General features: G+C 40.9%; 2 protein-coding genes across 2 annotated transcripts; one reads left to right on the forward strand and one right to left on the reverse strand.

The window, feature by feature from the left end:
- The first annotated feature begins 695 nt into the window (after positions 1-695).
- Positions 696-7,955, forward strand: bach1b (BTB and CNC homology 1, basic leucine zipper transcription factor 1 b). Its single transcript, XM_037748403.1, has 5 exons — positions 696-1,338; positions 1,453-1,701; positions 2,356-3,813; positions 5,092-5,298; positions 5,402-7,955. Exons 2-5 carry the CDS (start codon positions 1,453-1,455, stop codon positions 5,741-5,743), a joined length of 2,256 nt encoding a protein of 751 aa, XP_037604331.1. The 5' UTR covers positions 696-1,338; the 3' UTR covers positions 5,744-7,955.
- Positions 7,956-10,079: 2,124 nt separating this feature from the next.
- On the reverse strand, positions 10,080-19,636 carry rab38b (RAB38b, member of RAS oncogene family). Its single transcript, XM_037748404.1, has 3 exons — positions 19,152-19,636; positions 15,021-15,298; positions 10,080-12,386 (listed from the first exon to the last, which is right to left on the reverse strand). Exons 1-3 carry the CDS (start codon positions 19,375-19,377, stop codon positions 12,237-12,239), a joined length of 654 nt encoding a protein of 217 aa, XP_037604332.1. The 5' UTR covers positions 19,378-19,636; the 3' UTR covers positions 10,080-12,236.
- Positions 19,637-22,411: the final 2,775 nt, after the last annotated feature.

Consider the following 22,411-nt stretch of genomic DNA (forward strand, 5'->3'; position numbering starts at 1 on the left):
ACTGGAGGAATACAACCAATCAGAGCCGATCTGGAGTCTGCCGTCTATGAGCAGCTGTCAATCACTCGCAAACTCCAATTAAACGGTCAAACTAGGCAACGCTGATCAAATATTAATCAATATTCTGTTACTGTAATGCCTATTTCTCACCTCAAATGTTTTTAGAAACACCTCGTAGTGTACTGTTTAGCTGTAAAATTAGAACGTTTTTGTCCCAGCAGCCATGTTGAGATCAGTTGAGGAAATAACAAGCACCGCCCACCAGCTGAAGCACAGCCAATAGGAACGCTCTCTCTCAATGAAATGACCTGTGATTGGCCAAAGTCTTCCGTCACGGCTAGATTTTTTTAAAGCCGGAAAACAGAGCCATGAGGAGGTGCAGAAGTCTAGTTATCTCTCAGAGCACTTGAATTACCATATGCTGAAAGGTTATTATGGAATTTTTTGCTCAATGATGCCAAAAACATCCTGACTACTGCAGGTTTAATGACACCTCAAAAGCCTAAAAAAACAAATTAAAATCAATATAAGGACAAATATTCAATAAAATAAATTGTGTTGGTACTATTTTAAAGCTGTTAACTTAATGTAACTCTGCCAGCAAAGCACTCTTTCTCTCTCTCTCTCTCTCTCTCTCTCTCTCTCACACACAAACACACAACAAAGAAGACTTGAACTGAATTCACAGAGAAATTTGCTGCCACCTGGAAAAACAACAAGATACGAGACCTACTGAGAAATATTAACCTTTATATTAACATAACAGCTTCCCTCTTCTTGCAGCAGGTGCAGTGTCATTTGTTTTCTCTTGTTTTTGCGCAACTTGTTCTCAAAAATGCACTGCCTGCAATTAGTCCAGACAACTCTAAAGACACAAACAATAAAACAACATCCTGTTTATTCAACAACCCTCGCCCTTATCTCTGAATTGTGTTCGGCGTAAATCCATAAAGGGATTTTCTGGGAAAAGCCTTGTTAGTTTACCAGACGGATCCAAGGGGTGGGATTGGTAAGGACGGGAAAACTGCTTGCTCATCCTATATCAGCAGGAGTGTATGAGTCAGCGCTTGCTCTGTTACACCCAGAGTTGTTGCAACACACACACTCACACACACACACACACTCCCTCTATCTCTCCCTCCCTCTCACATACTCACACACAGGCCATATGACTGAGTCAAGCTCAGTTTTTAGTTTGTAGCAGAGTTGAGATAAGGCTTTCTGGGAAACGTAGCCTGGTTGGACGGCATTCCATTTAGAAATAACCATGTCTGCTCGGCAGCTGCGACTTTCTTTAACACTCTAAGAAACTTGGATATATAAAGTCAGCCTTGTAAGGTAGGCACGTTGTTGTTTATTTTTATGTATAACTTTTTCAAGTATGTATACTGATAAAGGGGGAAAGGTTAACTATAATAAGAGTGTGTGTGTTTGTGTGTACGTACGGTATAGATGTCCCTGATGGCCACGTCTGCCCCCCGGTCGTCTGTGTTTACATTTGAGTCTACAGTGCATTCCTCCCATGTGCTGCGCTGCCTGGACGAGCAGCGTCGCCGAGACACGCTGTGTGATGTTACCGTGGTGGTGGAGGGTCAGAGTTTCAGAGCCCACCGCTCAGTGCTCGCTTCCTGTAGCGAGTACTTCACACACAGGATCTCGTCCCTCACGCAGCCCGGAGCGGTCATCACACTGCCACAAGAGGTGAGATGTCACCTCACGATGTTGTAGAAAGTAGATGTGCACCCCAAGCCGTGCTGCCGAACAAACAATTCTTGGTAAAAGTGAAGTGAGAATAAATGACAAAGTTTTATTTCCTCAACAAGTGTTGATGGCACATAGGATGACTGTACTCATGCTGTTTAGTCTAAAATCTTGACCTGTCACCTTGAAAACACACAATTTCCTAAAGTTAAAGACAAAAATAAGGCCAAGAAGTGTCCAAACCGGTTTGGTCTTCAAGAGGAAACTGTTGGCTTAGCCATGCTAATAAAGCTATTTTAATTACCAAATCCTTTCTGATTTGTGGCTTTCTATTAATCCACAAGTACTGTGTTTCTTTTACAAATTTAATTTGCATTAACAAGATTCTTTAAGTGAAGGACCCGCTGGTATTCAGCTTCTGGGAACTGCACAGAAACTAGCTTTTTGGTTAGATGTATTGGTTGCTGTGTCAGTAAAGTCCTGCAATCCTGGGCTTTATTTTGCTAAACATTTGTGGTAGTTCTATTTCCTTGGCATACACAATTATATGTTTGATTATCTTACAGAATATATTAGAGAATTACCTATTGCAATATTTGAGAACAAACTAGGGGATATAAAGTATTAATTTATATTACTTGTTCTCTTTCCCAGGTGACTGTTGCTGGCTTTGAACCCTTGCTGAAGTTTGCCTACACATCCAAACTTCTCTTCGAGAAAGACGATGTCTTAGAAATACGCAACTCGGCTTCCTTTCTTGGTTTCAGAGACCTAGACGAGGCGTGCTTTGATTTCCTCCTCCCTGCGTTTTTTTCTAGCAGCAAGGGCTCTGTTCCGAGAAAGAGGTGCTGTAAGAAGAAAGAGCGATTGTCAAAGGAAGACTGTGCCATTGACTCTTATGACGTATTGTTGGATGGGAAAGAAGTAAAACCAGTTGCTGACTCACCATCTCAGCAGGAAGTGGCTGGGCACTGCAACAAATCAGTGATCAGCAAAATGGGAAGTCAGAACGACAAAGGCACTCTTACACCTGTAGCTGAAGTGACAAACAACCTTTTTATGCAGTGTCCTAAGTATCGCAAGTTCCAGCTGGCTTGTGGGAAGGAAACTTGTGTCACAGAGAAAAGTCTGAACAACCCAGCAACAGTAATCAGGGATGACTGTGACCTCTCCCGCTCGCCCTCCAGCAGTGTGAACAGCAAGAATGAAACTGACGTCGAATTCCCTGGTAATTCAGCCTCTAATTCCGCCAGACACAGCAAAGGGAGGGCTGATGAGCCATGGAAAACTGAAATGCATGACAAGAAAACAGAGGATGGTGGGGGCGGAGGGGATGTGATTGAGAAAGACACACATGAAAGGCCGAGAAAATGGAATAAGAAGGAAAGAGAGATGGATATGGAGGAAGGCATCGGCTCTTTAGACAGATGCAATGTTAAGGCAGTCTCCTCAGGGCCAAGCACAGCGCTGGGTGAGAGGTCACCGGGGTTAATATTGCACCAATGTCCCCTGAAGACCTTTAGCGAGGGCCCTGCAATCACTGGGTCACTGGGGCACAAGAGGTTTGTCATGGACGTTAAAGATGACGAGAAAACAAGGGACTCTGGTGCACCAGTATCCGTTCATCAAAAGGCAGAGGAACAGGTGGAAGCGGACCGGAAAAGGGCAGATGATCAGATAGATCCTGGCTGGCAAGAAAGAGGACACATGGAGAGAGCGGCGGCCCTGTCTGTAATAAATACCAGAGAAAGGAGCACCGTGGAAAGGGAGGTGGCCGAGCACCTGGCCAAGCGGCTGGGGTCCGAAGTGGGCTTGTCTCAGCTGAACATCCAAGACCCCGATGCAGGAAGTTCCTCCGATACAGGAAGCGGACGGGCCTGGAACACATCTTTAGAGTGGCCGAAGTCCCACAACCTGAGCTCCACAAACGCCAGCTGTCCCCTTTTCCAGGATCTGGACCAAAGCAAAGGTTTATGGAAGGGAGCAGAGCTGTCTGAGTGCGAGGGGGCGTCACAGTCAGGTGTGTCATCCCTCAACTCGGGGGAGGATGGAGACTCGGAGACAGAAACAGAAGGAGACAGTGAGTCCTACACAAGAGAGAGGGCCAGACAGGTGAGCAGTTAAACCATGAATGAATCGAGTCTTTATATATCTGTCACCTTACTGTGGAGTTCACGCTGTGCTGAAATGAATCTGCGTCAATAAGCGTCAGCTAAGCTCACCCTACCTGTAGATTACTTCACTATGTTTGATTTAGATAAGAGTGTTAAGGTACATTCAGACGCAAATGAGCGTTGCATTCATTTAACAGGAAGCAGAATCACTCTGCTTGCTGAGTTAATTATTCACCAAGCAGAGATGACGTGTGTGTGTGTGTGTGTGCACGTGTGTGTGTGTTGCGACCGTGTCTTGCTAATTAGTTCAGAGTCCATTCAGAGTCCTGGACAGCTCAGCCCAATGAGTTAACAATGACCACAGACGACACAAACAACAGGTTTGAGGAAGCTCTCATTTTACGGTTACTGAGTGTGGACAGTGCAGTGAGTGTGCAGACAAAGCTGAGGTCAGAGGAGAAACAGTGCTTTTATTTACCCTAGATAAAGCACTACATGATTGGTACTGCTCCAATAAGCCCGTGCACATTTCCTGTCACACATTAGCAGCAGGAATAACCCAACACCCAACCGCTGCTTTTAAAAGGCAACTCCTCTTTTTAGAGTTAATAATTAATAGCTTGGTGAAAATATAACTTAGTGTCTGAACTCCATATCCATTTTACCTTTGGCCTCACTTTACTTCATTTCGTTAAAATACAGAAAGCTCCACACATTTTTTTTTTTTTTTTGTATTTTAAAGTGGAAACAGACGAGCAACTACCAACCACACAGGGCACTACAAATTTTGTTGTCCGCAGTTACCAGCCTGTTCACGCGAAAAGGCTAAAATGTGTCCTCATGACACGTGGAATGTCCGTGGAATGTCGTACTATTTATAATATTCCTGTGAGACTTAGGTTAGTTACTTTGGTTGTTCCACTGTCAGCCATTTCTGCCACTGGGAAATAGTAACTGCAAAGAACTTACATTGATTGATTGATTGATTGATTGATTGCAAAAACGTGTCTATTCTCACTTTAATTAATTGAATGATGTCCTAAAATTAGTTTAATTTTCTTCAGACACGAGAAATACAAGCCTGCTGCTTTAAAGCAGGTGTATGTGTATTATATTCACATTCCCATGTCATCTACAGTGTGACATCATACAAAAAATATATAAAAAAGCATTGATTTTGGCTCCATCTGTCATTAAGGGTGCTCCTCCAGTGATGCAGATACTCTCTCGCTTTACTCTCTTGTGTAACCTTCATTTCCTGTTTGGGTGTCCTCAGGTGCAGTTGCAATTTGATGTAAAGTGGATTGTGGATATGAGCAGAAATGACTTCCAACAGCTGCTAAAGCAACAGGTCTTTACGCGTGAACAGCTGGAGTTTGTCCACGACATGAGACGGCGCAGCAAAAACCGTCTCGCAGCTCAACGTTGCCGCAAGAGGAAACTAGACTGCATATATAATCTGCAGTGTGAAATCAGCAAACTGGTAAAAAAGCATGTTTTTATTCATTAAATAAGTTTAAAAACTTTAAGCCACTTCTTGTTTACAGACATGTTAACAAGATTGTGTGTGCATGTGTATGTCACAGAAGACAGAGAGGGAGAAACTGATGACGGAGAAGAGCCACCTGAGCCAGCTGAAGTCGAAAACATGTCACAGCGTCTCTACGTTATGCCACAGGGTCTGCAATGAAGCCAACCTGCAGCCAGAGCAGCTCCAGGTGTTAGCCAAATACAGCTCCCCGGACTGCCCTCTGAACTCTTTCTTTCCTCACATAGATGCACTCCTTTCACAGCCCGGGTTCCTACTCCAGCCTCAGGCTCCACTCTCGGCCCGTTTTGAGGGCCTTAATAAGTATATGGCGTCTGAGGAGGCTTCATCCAGCTCCACAACGGATCAAGTCACAGGAGATGGTCAACATTTGCTTTAGATACACATTCAGCACACATACATGCAGCACGAGATGTCAAACCAGTTATTAAACGGTTCCCACCCTGTATTATACAGCATCAGAAGACATTACCACGGGACTGTGGACTGGTGCAGGCTGCATAATAAGGCAGTGGCATGCATGCGATACATTTATAATGAGAATGTCGTTATCAGCACAAATTTTAATTAACTCCTGCTACCTTTTCAATTTAAAACACGAGACTTCAATTAAGAGGTCAGGGATGCATTCCAGCTGTCCAAAACCATTCACTTTACTGTTATACCAATTATAAGTCTCCGATGACCTTCTGTAGCGAATGTTTCACGCTTTGCAAATTTGTTTTCTGGTTAAAGCTGAAAAGCACCTGCTTACAAATCAACGAAGGCAGGGTGCATGTTGAGAATGTTAAAATTTTAGCAGCGAGACAATCATTAATCATAAATCAAAGGGAACAATGGACTCTATACTTATAATGTGCTTCACTGCTCGATTACCTCAGGATGACACACTTCATTCATACACATATGTACTTTAATTGTTTAAAAAAAACACATTTTGATACAGGTTCTCAGGTGTTAATAGGACAATTCAGCATACAATACCTCTTGCAGACAGTGTTGATTCTGCCCTCTCTATGTAGAGTGCAACACAAAACAGCATTTTGCACCAAAACCAGAAAACTCAATAAACCGACTTGACATTGTGTGCCATGTTTACCTTCTAGTCATACATCTGGCTATCATGTTTCAGGCTGTCATTGTGGTCGTCTGGCCACAGTGACGCCGCTCTTCTAGGTTGCACACAGCTCTCAGAGCTTTGCTTTGACTCACTAAAACAGACCTCACAAATTTGCCTAAGTGCTGTCGAACGAAAGTGCACCTCGGCAGAGCTTTTATACATGAACAAAGTACACTTTTAAGAGAAACGCTGCCTCACTCTGGGTAATGAAAATCATTTGTCCACACAGTACGTGCCTGTGGAAGGTATTGGACTCTTCTATCTTATGGAAATATTGTGTGCTACCCATAACCTGATTATCTTCAACACCCTTATCTAAATTACTGTAAAGGGTAAAGTTAATAATGTAGCAATAGTAACTTAGGTATTGTTCAACCTGAACACTATTCTTTTATGTTTTTGTGTCTAATTGACTAATAGGGCGGCAATGTAATCGGCGGGCACCCTGGCACCGTCAATTCACATCCACTAATTGACTAAAAGTGACTGTTTTGCCATTATCCTGCCATGCCACGGACGTCATATCGCGAGATTTCAACGAGACTCTTTCCATAATGCCAGACATTTATAATAACAATCAGAGCCCGTCAGTTGCAAAAACAACAACAACGGTGGCCCGATAAGATTACATTACAGCCCAATTTCAGAGAGTGTTGTCCCTTTAAGTCAGTTAGACACAAAAACATAGGAAAATAGGGGTTGAAAAATACTGAAGTTACCATTTTTAACTTGTTGATGCATGCAGGAGGCTACGAGCATACAGTATGTATTGGTGTCTCCTGTACTAACAACACAACTATTTCTATTAGTTTTGTGCATCCCATTCATTACTCCATTTTCTGCAGCTTTTCTATTGACTTTCACCTATAACCTTTCACCCATTTTCTCCCTGCTTATAAGCTATAGTAGATCTCTGGCACTCAGGACTCCTCACAGAAAACCAGCTTTGCAACAATCCTCATGATCAAGTTTCACTGTATCATATGTGCATATATTTATAGATTTTTTTTTCACTCGTGATTAATCATTACAGTGCAGATGGTCTTAAAATCATTTTTGTAAAATATGAAATAATACAGTAAATATGAAGTGTATAAAATCAGGTTGATTTTATGAGGAAATGTTGAGTGACCACATTGTATTTTTGAGGACAGTGGGGTTTTGATGGTGTTAAGATGTCATGACACAAGAATGTTTTCTCCCACCAAGCACATTCAAAGTGTGATGCATGATAACACTGGTGCTTATTGCCCTCTAGTGGCAGTGCCTGTACAGTCAATCGACTGACAGCTGTATGATGTGTACTCAGTATATGTTGCACAAATTGCTCTATGATTGTGTTCCTTTATTTTTAAAATGAACAAAAAATACTGTACCTTTCTGACAATGTCCAAATGGATTCCTGCATTTTTTTTTAAGCAAAAGTGAAACAGAACCAATCAACATTAAAACAGAAAAAAATGCTAAAAGATGTGTGTTATCATCCCCCAGTTGTGAAGATGTTGGTTAGTGCAATGCAGTGTTATTGAAAAATACATCAGTAAGGTTAATGAGATGTAAAATCTGTCAGTGTGAGTGATGAATAGCTGAGCTCATAAGGTCGTCAGAGGACTCATCTCTCAACCTGGACATATATATTAATGATTTAACACTGCACTTAGTCTTTTATGTCTCTCCCTCATGAATCTCAGCCGCTCTCTCTCTCTCCCACTTAGTCTCCTCTCTGTTACTTTTCTCTTTCTTTTCACACTTTCCTCCCTCCTCCTCTCTCCCTCTCCGGAGGCTATTTTAATTATACAGAGACTGTTATTTCATCTCTAAATTTTCTTTTATGTGAGCAAACATAACGTAATAGCTCCCCAGATATTACGAAACCATACTGAGATCTGTAAATCACAGTAACGTTCTCACCAGCTATTCATGAACTTATCATAAATAGAGAATTAAAAGAAGACCCAGAGGAGGGGGTAAAGGTCAAGCAGGTTAACTTGGTGTAATAGATTTTGGCACCGGGGAGTGGGAACCAAGAGTCGCTGAGGTCCCAGGGCTTAAAGATGAGAAATGGACGAGGTCATTTGCTTGGGAAAGCATGTGTTCACACGCTGTAATTAAGTTTCAAATCCATTTAGCTCAAATCCATTCATTCTCAAGTGGCTGCACTTCACTTTAATGTGATGTGTGTGTTTCTACGGCTAAATCCGACAGTGTTTATATTTGTAGTTTCTCTGTAGAAATGAGACATCCTGGGGAAATGCACTATATGAGTCATGTCACATTATTAGACCATAAAAGTTCAGTTCAATTAATTAAAAATAAAAAATAGATGGAAAAGGGTGGGTTTCTAATCAATCAGCATCCATAACTTGTTGCCACAAATACTGAAGTAAATGAAATGCCTGCGGTGATACTAACGTGACAACAGATGGCACCACATGAGCAATTTACTGATGGTGAGAGCAGTGCGAAAGACGCTAGAGCAGATCAGATCCAAGTCTCTTCTGTCATCTTTAGTTCTTGTCGCTGCATTACGTAACTTTTCAAAAGACTCTGTTGGCCTTTATGTGATTAAGCTGGCTGAATGTGTTCTGATCTAATAGAGAGCTATCAGTTATAATGTGTTTGAATTTCGTCTGGAAAATATCTCAAAGGCAGTCGAACGTGACCTGTTTAATGTGTTTGCTTCTGTTTACCTGCACGCACCTTTGATGAGTCTATAACCTTATGCTGCTGCAAGATTTAAATACTGCTTTTCTCCCATATCATTTTCTTCTCTTGCTACCTGCTTCTCCTCGTCTCTCTCTTTCTCTCTCTCTCTCTCTCTCTCTCTCTCTCTCTGAGAGAATATGTGGGTGTTTTCTGTAGGTGGTTCTCTGGCAGAGCCTGAGCGCTAAAGAGAACACAATATGCTGGGCTCGTAATCCCAGTAATGAATAGATAGATCTGTGCCAGCTGTTGTCACAGGAAGAGTTAACAGACCAAAAACTTGGAGAATATAATTCCAAATTGAAATACGAGTTTAATTTTAGTGTTTTGTTTTTTAATTACATCTTTTGAAATGTAATTAAAATTCCACCCACTCTCACAACTCCATCAACATTAACTTCAACAGTATTGAAGCAAGCTTGTTATGGGCTTTGTTTAAGTCAAGAGTTTTTCATGTCGTTTAGTTGAATTCAGAAGACAAAATTCTTCCAAAGTGGTTATATAGCGTTTTTGGATCAGTTGATGGGTTGCTGGTGGTGATGCCTTTAACGTGAGCCAAGAGCAGACGACCAAATCTAATCCCTCAGGCGGAGAATAATCCACGCAGTCATGTGGCGTCCTAATGAGAACCTGAGGGTCCTGGATCAGCCTGAAGACACACACACACACACACACACACACACGCACACACGCACACACACACACACACACATACTTTTCTCAGTATAAACTAATAACACTTGGAAGCTCATTCACTGTCTCTTACAGTGAAAGCTTTACTACGACAGCGATCATGAGGCTGTCAAATGGGTTGTTCCAGGTTAAAGGTTAATGAGTGCACTTCACGGTCACATTATATTGTTTAACAAAAACAAGGACATGTGTGAAATAATTTTTTTTTACTGCTTTACAATAAATAATGAACAAGAACAATGCACAAGAGGTGTAATCGACTCAGTTTACTTGTGAGACAAAACATTTGATTATTTGTCACTAAGTATTATCCGACAGACAGTGTGTGTGTGTGTGTGTGAGAGTGTGTGTGCATGCAGTGCTTTCTAGTAACGCCATCCTGATGTCACATGATGTCACATGCCCTCATGATGAGCCAAACTAACACTGTGAAATTGTAATCCTGTGGAGAGGGTATTGTTTAAGTCTATCAGGCCCTCACTCATGTGCATGCTGTAAAACGACCACCAGGAACTCTCACACAATAACACATGACTCTGTTGTGATCAGGCTTATAAATACTGTGCAAGCACTGCTGACCAACAGCAGCTGGAGGAGACAATGTAACACACACGTCATTAAAACACGTACTATAAATCTGTGTAAATGGCAACAGACCACACATAATGCAATTGATTCTATCTAGGTTTGGCACATTTGACAACCAGGGACTTGGGTATAAAAACGTAAGTTTATATAAGGTCACAAATCTTCTCTGTCTTAAGTTACACTAAGAAAAAAGACGCAACATTGACGACAGTGGGTTCAACTGCCTTGCCTTTTTACAGAAGTGCTATCAAGTAATACAGAGGTGCAAGGTCACAAAAAAAAGAGGAAAACAACTTCACAGAGTCAACTTGTTGGAAGATCAATAAAAGTATTATATAATGTGCTGTACACACTGAATGTGCATCAGAGAGAAAGTAAGAAAAAGAGCGGCAGGGGACATATCAAAGAAAGACACAGGAAGAAGCCATATTTAGAGAGGGCAGATAATTTTTTCAGAATAAGAAACAATAATGGAGGATGGAGTGGGAGAGGAGAAAGGATTAGGTAAAAAAGATGCAAGGACATGGAGATGGAGATGGGTTTGTGTGTGTGTGTGTGCCTGTGTGGTTGTGAGCACAGCGAGAAATAGCTTCACACGGATGTTAGAGGATACCCATAAAAATGATCTAGTTACCATGGATACAGAGGGTTAGACTTTGGCAAGTGAACTCATGAGAAAGTCCAATTTAAATCCAGACAATCAACACAACTTTTCTTCTGATGAAGAAAAATAACACACACACGCACAACAGAAATCACTTCTGTCGGAGGTTGCAGCCAGATATACTGCAGTGGCAGCAAACTTTAGACAGAAGGACAATCACTCTCTTCCTTTAACGAACATGTCTGACAAACCTTTGATCACTTCAACCTGAACTGCTCCAATAAAACTGCACACTGGCCATAAAAGACTAGCTATACTGTATAGGCAAGCTCCAGGATGTTTGTGTGTCTAACTCTTCCTTTCTTTGCAGCCCAACACGTTCTTGCTAGGATATCTATGATATAGATCAGTATCAGTTTTAGGAAGGATTTTACCCAGAATAACACAATACATTAACCAGCATTACAATACTCATAAAAGCATATTGTAAATAACTTAAAATCATAATAAAAAAAACATGTATGTGCAAAATTCACATAATTACAGTCAATACTGCTTTCTTTGGCTCTTGCAGGATAACGGTAAAGGAAGCCACACTGTTTTTTTTCACAGAGTTTAGGTGCAGGCGGGGGTGAAGGTAATATAGGGAAAACAGCTACACAATCACACCGACAACAAGACTCCTGTTTTCATTCTGTAATTACTGCACATCTTTGGGCATGTTGCATCAAGCATGTTGGGAGCATTTAGTCCGTTTGTTCAGATTGGTCCAACAGTTTGAGTGCCAGTTTCCCAGCTAAAAGAACAGCCCCAAAAAGGCAAGTTGAGACTGTTTGATACTTTGAATAATCAATGCCAAAGAGCACAGACAAGCGTTGAAGTTGTTTGTCTGCCAAGAACTTTAAACTCGCAGTATGACGAGTTACCAAAACTCTGTTAATAAATGTGCAACTTCTTAGTCCATGCGATTTTAGTTTTGGTTCTCTTGTAATTGGGCGGGCACTGAGAACACAAACAAACCACGGCAACCTAAAATCTTCAACTCTGGTTTGGAACCAAAGAAGCGGATCAGTACTGTAGTTACTCAGTTTTCCTTGGAAGACTGTGTGGTGTGCCTGTCCCTCTTTGTCCTACTGTGTCTCCGTTCTGCTCCGTCTCCTCTCATTATTTGAGGCAGCCAGAGCAGCTCATCTGCCTGTTGGAGTCGTGCTGAGGCGAGATGGTGTCCGGTATTACGCTTTTCAGGATGTCACTCTCTGTGGCCATGATGTGCTTGACCAGGAAGTTTGCAGCTTCACTGATGTTGACATTGTCCTAAAAGAGAGAGAAAACTGTCACCACATATGTCTCTATGATTTGTTTTTACTTATCTTTTTTTTTTACAGTCTTTACACTTTCATCATTTTTTTTTTTACAATTTTATTTTCTTAGTCATATATCCCATCTCACATTTGGATTATTGTTTGTATTATTGTGCTAGGACAATGAAAAAAGAGAATAAAAAAACAACTAAATCTGATTCTGTTTTATAGAGCTTTGGGAAAAATTATTTTAATGGATTCTGATTGGGATAGTTATTAAAACAATTATCTCAGCTAAACCTGTAAAGCACGTAATGTTCCAGCTTCAGCTACCTTGCCGTTAGTACACATCCTGTGTGCATTAACAGTAGTTAACCTCCAGCGTGTTCAAAACGTGGGTAATTAGCATGCTGTCATCTGCATGTGAACCTTGTAAAACCAAGGGGAAATGAGTGAGACGTGTGTCGACCAAATATCTTGACCCATAATGTAGTAAAACTTTAACTGTAACTGTTCATTTAAAGTAAATTTGATGTGTGTGAGAGCGAGAGAGAGCAAGAACTAAGTTAGGCTAGAGTAACCTAGGCTAGTAGCAGCATTGTAACTGCATTTGAAAAATAAAACTTGCGGTTTTTCTCACTAAATTTGCCTCTATTTGAGTGCGTAAGTATAAAACAAGACCTTTTACTATAGTTAGTACAATACTGACTATAGTAAAACTTGTATTTTCTGTAACTAAGCAACCAACCGCAGAGTAGACACATCTGCTTCCTGTTTAAACCGGCACGCGCATGCCCAGTGGACGCAAACAACTATTTTAGTTTGCGTTTTCAGGCATGTTGGTATGGACAGAGATTATTTCTAAAACGGTGCTAAAACACTTATGTGTACGGAGAACGTTTTAAATGTATTAGTATCCTTAATGTGTTTGAAACTACTATGAATGCTGTAAACATTTTTTTCTAACTAAGGAGAACATGCATCTGTTTGCTCACCTCTGAAACTTCTGGCTGAACCTGCGCCTTATAACCTTTGACCTTTCAGAATGTCGAGTCTCGATGCCACAAGAACGGCAGCGCACCGATGCTGCTCCAAACACATTAGTGTCAACCGAAGATGTGTGAATGAAGACAACTTTTGAAGAGTTAATAGCTATGTGTAACTACTGAAGGATAAGTATATGGAAGGAGGTTCATTCAAATCGTTATGCATCACAGAAACTATGCTTTGTTTCGATTATTTGGCCGCTCCATTCTTACAAAACATATACTTTACAGAAATGAATTGTTCAAACATAACTATACTTTAAATTCTAGTCAAGATAGAAAGTGTTTCTTAGTATACCATATATCATAACTATGGGGAAAATATGTGATGCACAAAACACCTAGAATTCTCTATTGATCAAGTAACTTTCTTTGCTTGGATGCAGAACTCCTTTTTTGAACACCAGACAGAACACTTTCAACTTTTCACTTCAATAGCTTGCTTTGACCTTGCTTTATAAATGTGTTTTGCAGAGCCACTTTCCATGAGGATATGAAATTCCAGTTGGCTCTGTGGCGATATTTTTCACCGGCTGAAGTGACCCGAGTGGGAGACGATATCCACTGAGCGTGTCAGCAGCCGCTCACTGCAAAGGCTTACAATCTGGCTCATTCATTATCACGTTGATGATTAGAGTGATACTTCCAACATTTTGGGAAATGCGCCCATTTGCATTATTGAGTTATATGAGAAGATCGACACTGTCATGTCATATATGAAGCTCCGGCCAGATGTCAGTTACTGTAGCTTAGCTAAGCCTGGCTCTGTCTGAAGGTATACAATCCACAGACAAGCACCTCTAAAGCTCACTAATTAATACATACTGTACATACATCTTTATGCCAAGCGAAGTGTCTCCTGGCTCCAGGTTCATATTTACCTGACAGATATGAGAGTGGGTTCATCCTCTCAGTTAACTCTCAGCAAGAAAGCAAATAAGAGTATGTCCAAAAATGGAAAACTATTCCTTTAACAACAATGACACCAGGACAGGCAGGAATAAATTTCACTTCATCGCAAATGATTGGCAAACAATACTTTAAAGAGGACCTATTATGCTTATTTTCAGGTGCATACTTACATTATATTTTGGGTTTCTACTAGAACATGTTTACATGCTCAAAAAATGCTTTACTTTTCTCATACCGGCTGTGCTTTCTTCTTCGTCTTCACCCTCTGTCCAAAACTCTTCGGACTCCGCTCCAGCTCCGCTCTAACTGGCTTTGTTTGAGGGCGTGCCAAACTAGCCGCTAGGGAGGTATTATGTAAACGTGTTACTTGGTGACATCACCACGTTACGGAAGAAAAGGCAGAACTTCAAGCAAGGCGTTTCAGGAGCAGTGTTTCTGTGGGGGAGCCGCCAGGAAGGTATTATGTAAACGTGTTACTTGGTGACATCACCACGTTACGGAAGAAAAGGCAGGACTTCAAGCAAGGCGTTTCAGGAGCAGTGTTTCTGTGGGGGAGTGTAACTCCCTTTGGCGTGGACTTTGGGCTTTGTAGACCTTTTACATGCACAAAAAAACGATATAACACACTAAAGGAAAGGGAAAAAGCACAAAAGCATAATACAGTAGGACCTCTTTAACCATACTCTCACCTTAGCTGAAGTCTCAAACCACCCAACGAAGCCGTGGTCCTTGCAGAACTGGTCCATTTTGATGCCGTTGTTGGTCAACTCCCTGCCCTGGTCGCACTTGTTAGCCAGCAGCACAGTGGCAATGCTCTGTCCGTTAGTCAGCATTAGTTTGGAGTCCAGGTCCTCTTTCCACTTGATGACGGCCTCAAAGGTCGTGGACCGTGTCACGTCGAACACTATGAAGGCTCCCATGGCTTCACGGTAGTACACTCGCGTCATGTTTCCAAATCGCTCCTGACCTGTGATGAACAAACACACGCACACACACACAGGGAGCTTCATTCATTAATGTGGTAACACTGCTGAGAGATTCTCATTGTTTTCCTGCATTTTTTTGCAGCAAAACCGCTAATACAGCTGGCATTTAGGACGGCAGTTAGCAGAGCCGGCATGCGCATGAAACAGCACATTCCTGTGGTCTTACTGTCACGTTGCACTTAACCAGATGGTCAATGCAACTGCTTGTTTCTGCTGATAATAGGCCTACTTGAATTAAACCTGTATTTTGCCCGACCTGTAATGAAAATAAACTTTGACCCAGACTATAATGGTATATATCTGTAACAATATAACCATGTGAAATGTCTGTGTGGAGGTAAACATGTATGTGTGTCCATCCATGGTTGCGTATTGTGCAGGGAATGGACATTAGGTGCTTGAGGAGAAAGGTTAGAGCAGCTGTCAACATGACATTCCCTGGGGAGGTGTATTCTGCTGAATAATGTGAGTACTTGTTGGTCCAAAACTGAGTGCGTAGGTGTGTGCATCCTGCTTGTTTTACATACCATGTCCTCTCAGCAGAAAAGTTCACATGGTTAATACATATTAATGATGCATGAGAATCCCCTTTTGGCTTTTGCTAGAAATACTTTGACAAGGACAAAATGCTGCCTCATGAGTAAGAGGAAATGGAAAATCTGACAGGCCATGGATCAAGAACTTCCCCCTTTCATGCGAGAGACTGCGTCAATGACTTTCGTCGCTCACAAGGAACCCTCATGTGCAGCGGTGTGACAGCGGTCTCAGACAGAGACACGTGTCACACATATCACTTGACACACTGTCATTCAATAAAAACTGATGGCGCAATTTACAGCTTTGCATGACTTCAAAGTACAACATGTAAAATGTACCACTATACAAACCAGAATTTCTCAGCCCCTACTTAGTCTATCCCTGCAAGGGACTTGATTTATTACCTCAGTAAACATTGCAAACATGAGTTTATGGTCTCAATCACTAGTTTCAAGTCTTCTTCAATACAGCATGATGTTCATTTAGTAAATGATGGTCCCATTTAGAGTCAAATAGACCATAAAGCAGGGGATGCTTTAGGGCGTGGCTACCTTGTGATTGACAGATTGCTACCATGGCATTATCCGTGTTTTCGTCGTAGATCTTTAACCCTTTCACAGTGTGTTTTCAGTTCATGAAAGTTAATTGTAACATTTTGGTCGCCTGAAAATGTTGTATTCAGCATTCGGTTGTACTTAGCTCCACCCTCTTGTGTCACTTCTGGGTGCAAAAAAACAAGATAGCGGCGGCCCAAATGCCAAAAGGGTTAAAGTTCTTAAAGAAAACGCGGACAACTACCAGACCAGACAACGCCGTGGTAGCGACCTGTCAATAAAAAGGTAGCCACGACCTAAAGCAGCTGCTTTATGGTCTATTTGACTCTAAATGGGACCATAATTTACTAAATGAACATCATGCTGTATTGAAGAAGACTTGAAACTAGCGATTGAGACCGTAAACTCATGTTAACAATGTTTACTGAGGTAATAATTCAAGTGAGAAGGAGGCTCATTTTCTCATAGACTTCTATACAATCAGACTTCTTTTTGCAACCAGAGGAGTCATCCCCTGCTGGCTATTAGAGAGAATGCAAGTTTCTTTTTGCAACCAGAGGAGTCATCCCCTGCTGGCTATTAGAGAGAATGCAAGTTTAAAGCACTTCCGCATTGGCTTCACTTTACTGAACCAGAGGTTGCCGCCTGGTCATATTCAGCATTCTGTTGTACTTAGCTCCACCCTCTCACTGTGCGTCACTTCTGATTAAAAACAACAAGTTGACAACGGCCAAAATGCCAAACTCAAGGCTTCAAAACAGCAGTACACAAACCAATGGCTGATATCACGGTGTCTACGTCCACTTCTTACAGTCCATGATCCCTACTCCTCTCTAGGATGCAGGTAGATGAGACTAAATCAAATGTGACTTAATAATTGCATTTGACCTCTTGAAGCATGTGCCTGCATGTGTGCACGTGTGAGTGACTAATGATGTTTTGTTTTTTATTTAGGCTACAATGACACTCCTGTGACTGGCCTTTAAATCTCCCTCACATGGGCCTAGTCACATGATGCAGCATCATACCTTGAATGAATGACTGGATGACAGTGTGCTGGGTTCCCTGAGCAACACTGTCATTGTGACCATGTATACGCATACACTCTTCATCTTGTTATACATTTAGTGCCACAGGTCAGGTCTTCCATCTCAACGTAGAAAAGATTTTAATCAGAGAAAAGATCTTAATTAGAGTTTAATCCATCTATCACATCCTGGGTTTGGTTTTGCAACAATGCTGTGAATCAATTCAAATTGGAAATTTTTTGTTTTGTTTTAATCAATTTGGGGCAGTCTGTCCATATAGAAGAAGAGGTCAGGAGGGGACAGACAGACAGAGAGACGGGAACGGTACTGTGTTACACTCTTATCCATCCTATCCACATATCAGCTCATTTAATTCCTAATAATTTCCATTGATCCTGAAGTCACAGTTAAAGGTCTTATTGATAACATTTTTATGTAGACGAATATTTAAAAAAATAAAATAATACATCTACAGAGCTTTTAGGATGGTAAAAGTGTGGCTTTACCTAAAAATAAAGTGATTGTGAATTAATAATTTAAAAAACCTGTTGGCAGGTCCAATTGAATGTTTTGTTTATCTCAGTAGATAATTATGCCAATAACGCCAATAATGGCGTTGGTATCACGAGGTATCTCTGGGTCGTCAGTTAGTATGGAAAAAAACGGATAAATGGCTGAGATTGACGGCAAGTGTCTGGCAACAACTTGTTGTGAAGTAAACGCAATGGAACGGAGGAGGGAGAATGCGACATCTAGTGGCTGAATGTTATCAATGTTATCAATAGCACCTTTAAAATGATTCAGTTAGTTAAGTCTGACTGTGTCCTTTTCCCATCTCAACTTGCATTACTCCTCCACAGTCCTCATCACTGCTAACCCTCCGTGTTGGCCTCGGGAGGTGCCATGTCCATCAGAGGGGACATACAATATGACAGTCCCCTTTACACAAGTGCTCCAATTGGAGTTGCTAGTGCTAGTAATTAAGCAACATGATCCCTCACTGGCTTCCCACCCGCAATATACTGCCATGTGTGCTCCTTGGAGCTCCTGACTAAGCCGGAAACAGAGCAACCAAGGTTGCTTAGGTTGTGAGAGAGTGATTTTTCCTCTGTTCCCTTCAGTGTGCTGTTTAATTTGTCTTTTCTTTTCATGTCATGTTTAGAAATGGACACCTTTACAGCCTCAAGTTTGTACCACTAGAGTTCAAAAGTGTCCACTGGACCAGTAAAAAGTGTGTGTGTGAGATAGACAGATAGATAATACATCTTTGTGTCAGCTCTCCACAGTGACAGTGCATCTTTCAGCTGTGAATGTTTCATCATTTTACAACAGTCATTCCTCACTGTCAATTTGAAGATAAGACTTATCTCCCCAAACCATCAACTTTTAAGGAACTATGACAAACAGCATTTTGACTTGAGGACATGGGTTCTTGCGCATATTTGAAATATTTAACACAATTGCACACCATTTATAGCTTAAATTAAATTTTATAAAATTTAATTAAATTTCAAAATTACATTTTTTAATTAAATTAAATTAAATTAATTTTTTTAATTAAATTAAATTAAATTAAATTTAAGCTGTAAATGGTATGCAATACAAATGTTTACACCAATAAATGAGGACAGATTGAGTTTAACATGTGCTAGTGAGAGATTATATATATACCCAGCAAAAAAAAAAGACATATTCAACTTCTTCACTGTCCCCACCTGCAATGTCCCACAGCTGGAGCCGGACAGTCTCAGAGTCCCAGTTCAGAACCTTGAGGGCGAAGTCCACCCCGATGGTGGCCCGGTAGTTGGTGGAGTAGGTCTGGTGGACGTAGCGCCGGATCAGGGAGGTCTTCCCGACGCCCAGGTCTCCGATCACCAGCACCTTGTACAGGTGCTCCATCCGGAGGCTCGGCCTGCCGTTAGAGGAGTAGTGGTTGCTCATTCAACTGGTCGGGTGTCTCAGGCGAAGCAGCAGCTTTCCAGCAACTTTGTGACTCGGTTTAAGTTCAGTTTGACGCTTTTAGTCCCTGATCCTGAGTGTCTGTCTCCCTCTTGCCGGTGTAGGAAACGCCCTCCCTGAGGGGAAGTGTCTACAGGGGCTGTGCTGCTCGGGAACTTGTGACCGACCTCTGAGAAGTGAAGGCGCTGTAGAGTATAGTTCCTGTTACAGGGCTTTGTGAGTCTCCAGTGTAATATACTGCCACTTAAAGATCCCATATTATAAAAAAGTGAAATTTTCATGTTTTTTTTTTTTTTTTATCATAAAGCAGGCTTAAGTCCTATATAAATACTGTGAAAGTATCGAAACACTCAATCCACAGGGGAATACACACAGCCCGTATTCAGAAACTCTGCATTTGAAACAAGCTGTCAGGATTTCTGTGATGTCACGAATATACAATATTTAGACCCTTAACACAATTTTAAACGTAAACATTTTAAATGTGTCCCAGTTTATTTCCTTGTTGCAGTGTATGTGAATGTCATCAGCTGACAGGAAGTACACATGGACCCAAGCTGTTGCCTAGCAACGCAATTCTGTTGCAATTCCGTCAAAATGTGCTAAAACGGAGCGTTTCAGACAGAGGGTAAATACAGGTATATCCAGGCAGACAGTATGAGGAAAATATTTTTTTTTTGAACATTACAGCATGTGAACATGTTCTAGTAGAAACATAAAATACAAGTATGAATCTGAAAATGAGCATAATATGGGACCTTTAATGTGATTTTTTTTGTCAATCTTTAACCTTTTATGTGCTGCGAAACAGTCACCTCCTTGCTTATCCAAAACAAATGGAAGCTTTAGGAACTTTAGGTGCTTTCAAATGCTAAATGTAAACTTCACATGCAGTTAAAAATGTTGCAATGAATTCAGCAATGTCAGTTAGTCATGTCCATGTGTGCTCAGTTTTTTTAGTGTCATTGTTGAAAGGCATTTCAGGTTATGTAATAATCTTTATCTGCTATATACCTTTCCCCCACATTTAGCAACACATCAACACATGGCACTGCGGGGCACTGGTGTTCTTTTCTCTGGAAACACATCTTTGGGCATGTTCTGTAATGTAGATGCTATACTGTTAAAATACCTTAAAGAGGACCCATTATGCTTATTTCCAGGTTCATACTTGTATTTTGGGTTTCTCCTAGAACATGTTTACATGATTTAATGTTCAAAAAACGCTTTATTTTTCCTCATACAGGCTGTGCTGCAACATCTCTTTTCACCCTCTGTCTGATACCTCTGTTTGACCTCCTGCCACACACCCCTTCCAAAAAAAAGCTTAGTCTGCTCTGATTGATCAGCTGGCCCACTCTTGTGATTGGTCAACAAAACCAAAATCTTGGTGGATTCCGCTCTAGCTCCACTCTGACTAGCTTTGTTTTTGAGGGTGTGCCAAACTAGCTGTTATGAAAAACTGTGACTTGGTGACATCAACATGTTAAGGAAGAAAAGGTGGGAATTCAATCAAGGCGTTTCAGTCAGTTCAGGAGCAATGTTTCTATGGGGGAGAGTAACTCACTTTGGCGTGGACTTTGTTTTTTAAAACTTTTAAATGCACAAAAAACTACATAACACACTAAAGGAAAGGGAAAAAAGCACAAAAGCATAATAGGTCCCCTTTAAATAATAGATTCATTGTCATATTATCACAAATATATATGAACACAAGCTACAAGGGTAAACCACAACAGTGCAATCACAACAAAAAGAGTTGGTTTGAGGTTGAATACTGCAGGAAAACAGGGACATAATGTGAATGCTATGCTATAATATTAGCAAGTCAACATAATCAGAGTAATACCTTTCTCTGGCCATAATGGGATTATTATCTGTTTGGAGTGGGGGACAGGGGATGTTCAGGGGTAAACAGTCAACAGTAGATGTCACATAGAAGTGGTGTACATCATCTGAAAGCTGGGAACCTGCAGATTAATTTTAAATGCAGTTCAGCACTGTGTCAAGTTGTTCTAGTCATTAATATGAAATAGAAATTAATTAATTAAAATAAATTGAAAAAGTGTTTAAGGGTTTGTAACATTATGATAGAAGTATATGATGGCCATTCCCATGCTCACTTATGTCTCATAAGTTGTTGCAGCACTTTTTGGGTAACCATTTGTTACACAGATTTGGTACTAAATTTAACCATTTTTTTCCACTTGAGAATTAATAAAAATGATCAATAATCCCTCCAAAATACCACATTAAGACACCAATGCCATGCTGTGATTTGGTATCAACAATGTTTGACATTTTGGAGATTTCTGCAAGAATTGCATTTTTCTGTTATTGAATGGCGAGCACTTCTGTTCTGGAAACTGCTCAGAAACCCCCTTTTTGTCAATATAGCTAGGAAAGCTATATGAATGCTCTAGGTCTCTAATTTGTGGTTGTTAAGTTTCATGAGGCGGTGATTATCCTAGAGGTCACCACAGGTCAATTTATACAGTGAGGTCAAGTTTCAAAAAATGGTCTCACTATGGGGAATAACATCAACACACATGAATACAGTTGGGCTCATTGGATCCACAAGAATCTCAGCTTTACAGTGATACTCAATCTATGCAATTCCAAGACTGTTTATGATCCCCAGTATGCAGAAATATTCAAACACACCATTTTAGTATAGGCAAAAATAATACATTTGTACTGCATGTAAACAACTGTGTTTTTTTTGTCCCAAACTGCATGTGATTATCATAAAATGGGCAAGTCTGTAAAAGGGAGACTCGGGGGGGTACCCATAGAACCCATTTTCATTCCCATATCTTGAGGTCAGAGGTCACAGGACCCCTTTAAAAATGGTCTTGACAATTTTTCCTCGCCAAGCTTTAGCATAACTTCGTAGCATTATATAGCATTCTTCCCGACAAGTGTGACATGGTTGGTACCAATGGATTATTTAGGTTTTCTAGTTTCATATGATACCAGTATCTTCACTCTAGCTTAAAAACTGAGCCCGGTGCAA

This window comes from Sebastes umbrosus, chromosome 17, assembly GCF_015220745.1.
Source record: "Sebastes umbrosus isolate fSebUmb1 chromosome 17, fSebUmb1.pri, whole genome shotgun sequence".
In the NCBI taxonomy this organism is placed as follows: Eukaryota; Metazoa; Chordata; class Actinopteri; order Perciformes; family Sebastidae; genus Sebastes; species Sebastes umbrosus.

What these genes read in the sequence shown, in the direction of transcription:
- rab38b (XM_037748404.1), bottom strand. Translation starts at nt 19,377, where the DNA reads ATGAGCAACCACTACTCCTCTAACGGCAGGCCGAGCCTCCGGATGGAG. An exon ending in CCAGCTGTGGGACATTGCAG is followed by an intron (nt 15,299 to 19,151) that starts GTGGGGACAGTG and finishes TGTTCATCACAG; the next exon opens with GTCAGGAGCGATTTGGAAAC. An exon ending in GGTTTGAGACTTCAGCTAAG is followed by an intron (nt 12,387 to 15,020) that starts GTGAGAGTATGG and finishes TCTCTCTTTTAG; the next exon opens with GACAATGTCAACATCAGTGA.
- bach1b (XM_037748403.1), top strand. Translation starts at nt 1,453, where the DNA reads ATGTCCCTGATGGCCACGTCTGCCCCCCGGTCGTCTGTGTTTACATTT. An exon ending in CAAGAGAGAGGGCCAGACAG is followed by an intron (nt 3,814 to 5,091) that starts GTGAGCAGTTAA and finishes GGGTGTCCTCAG; the next exon opens with GTGCAGTTGCAATTTGATGT. An exon ending in AGTGTGAAATCAGCAAACTG is followed by an intron (nt 5,299 to 5,401) that starts GTAAAAAAGCAT and finishes TGTATGTCACAG; the next exon opens with AAGACAGAGAGGGAGAAACT.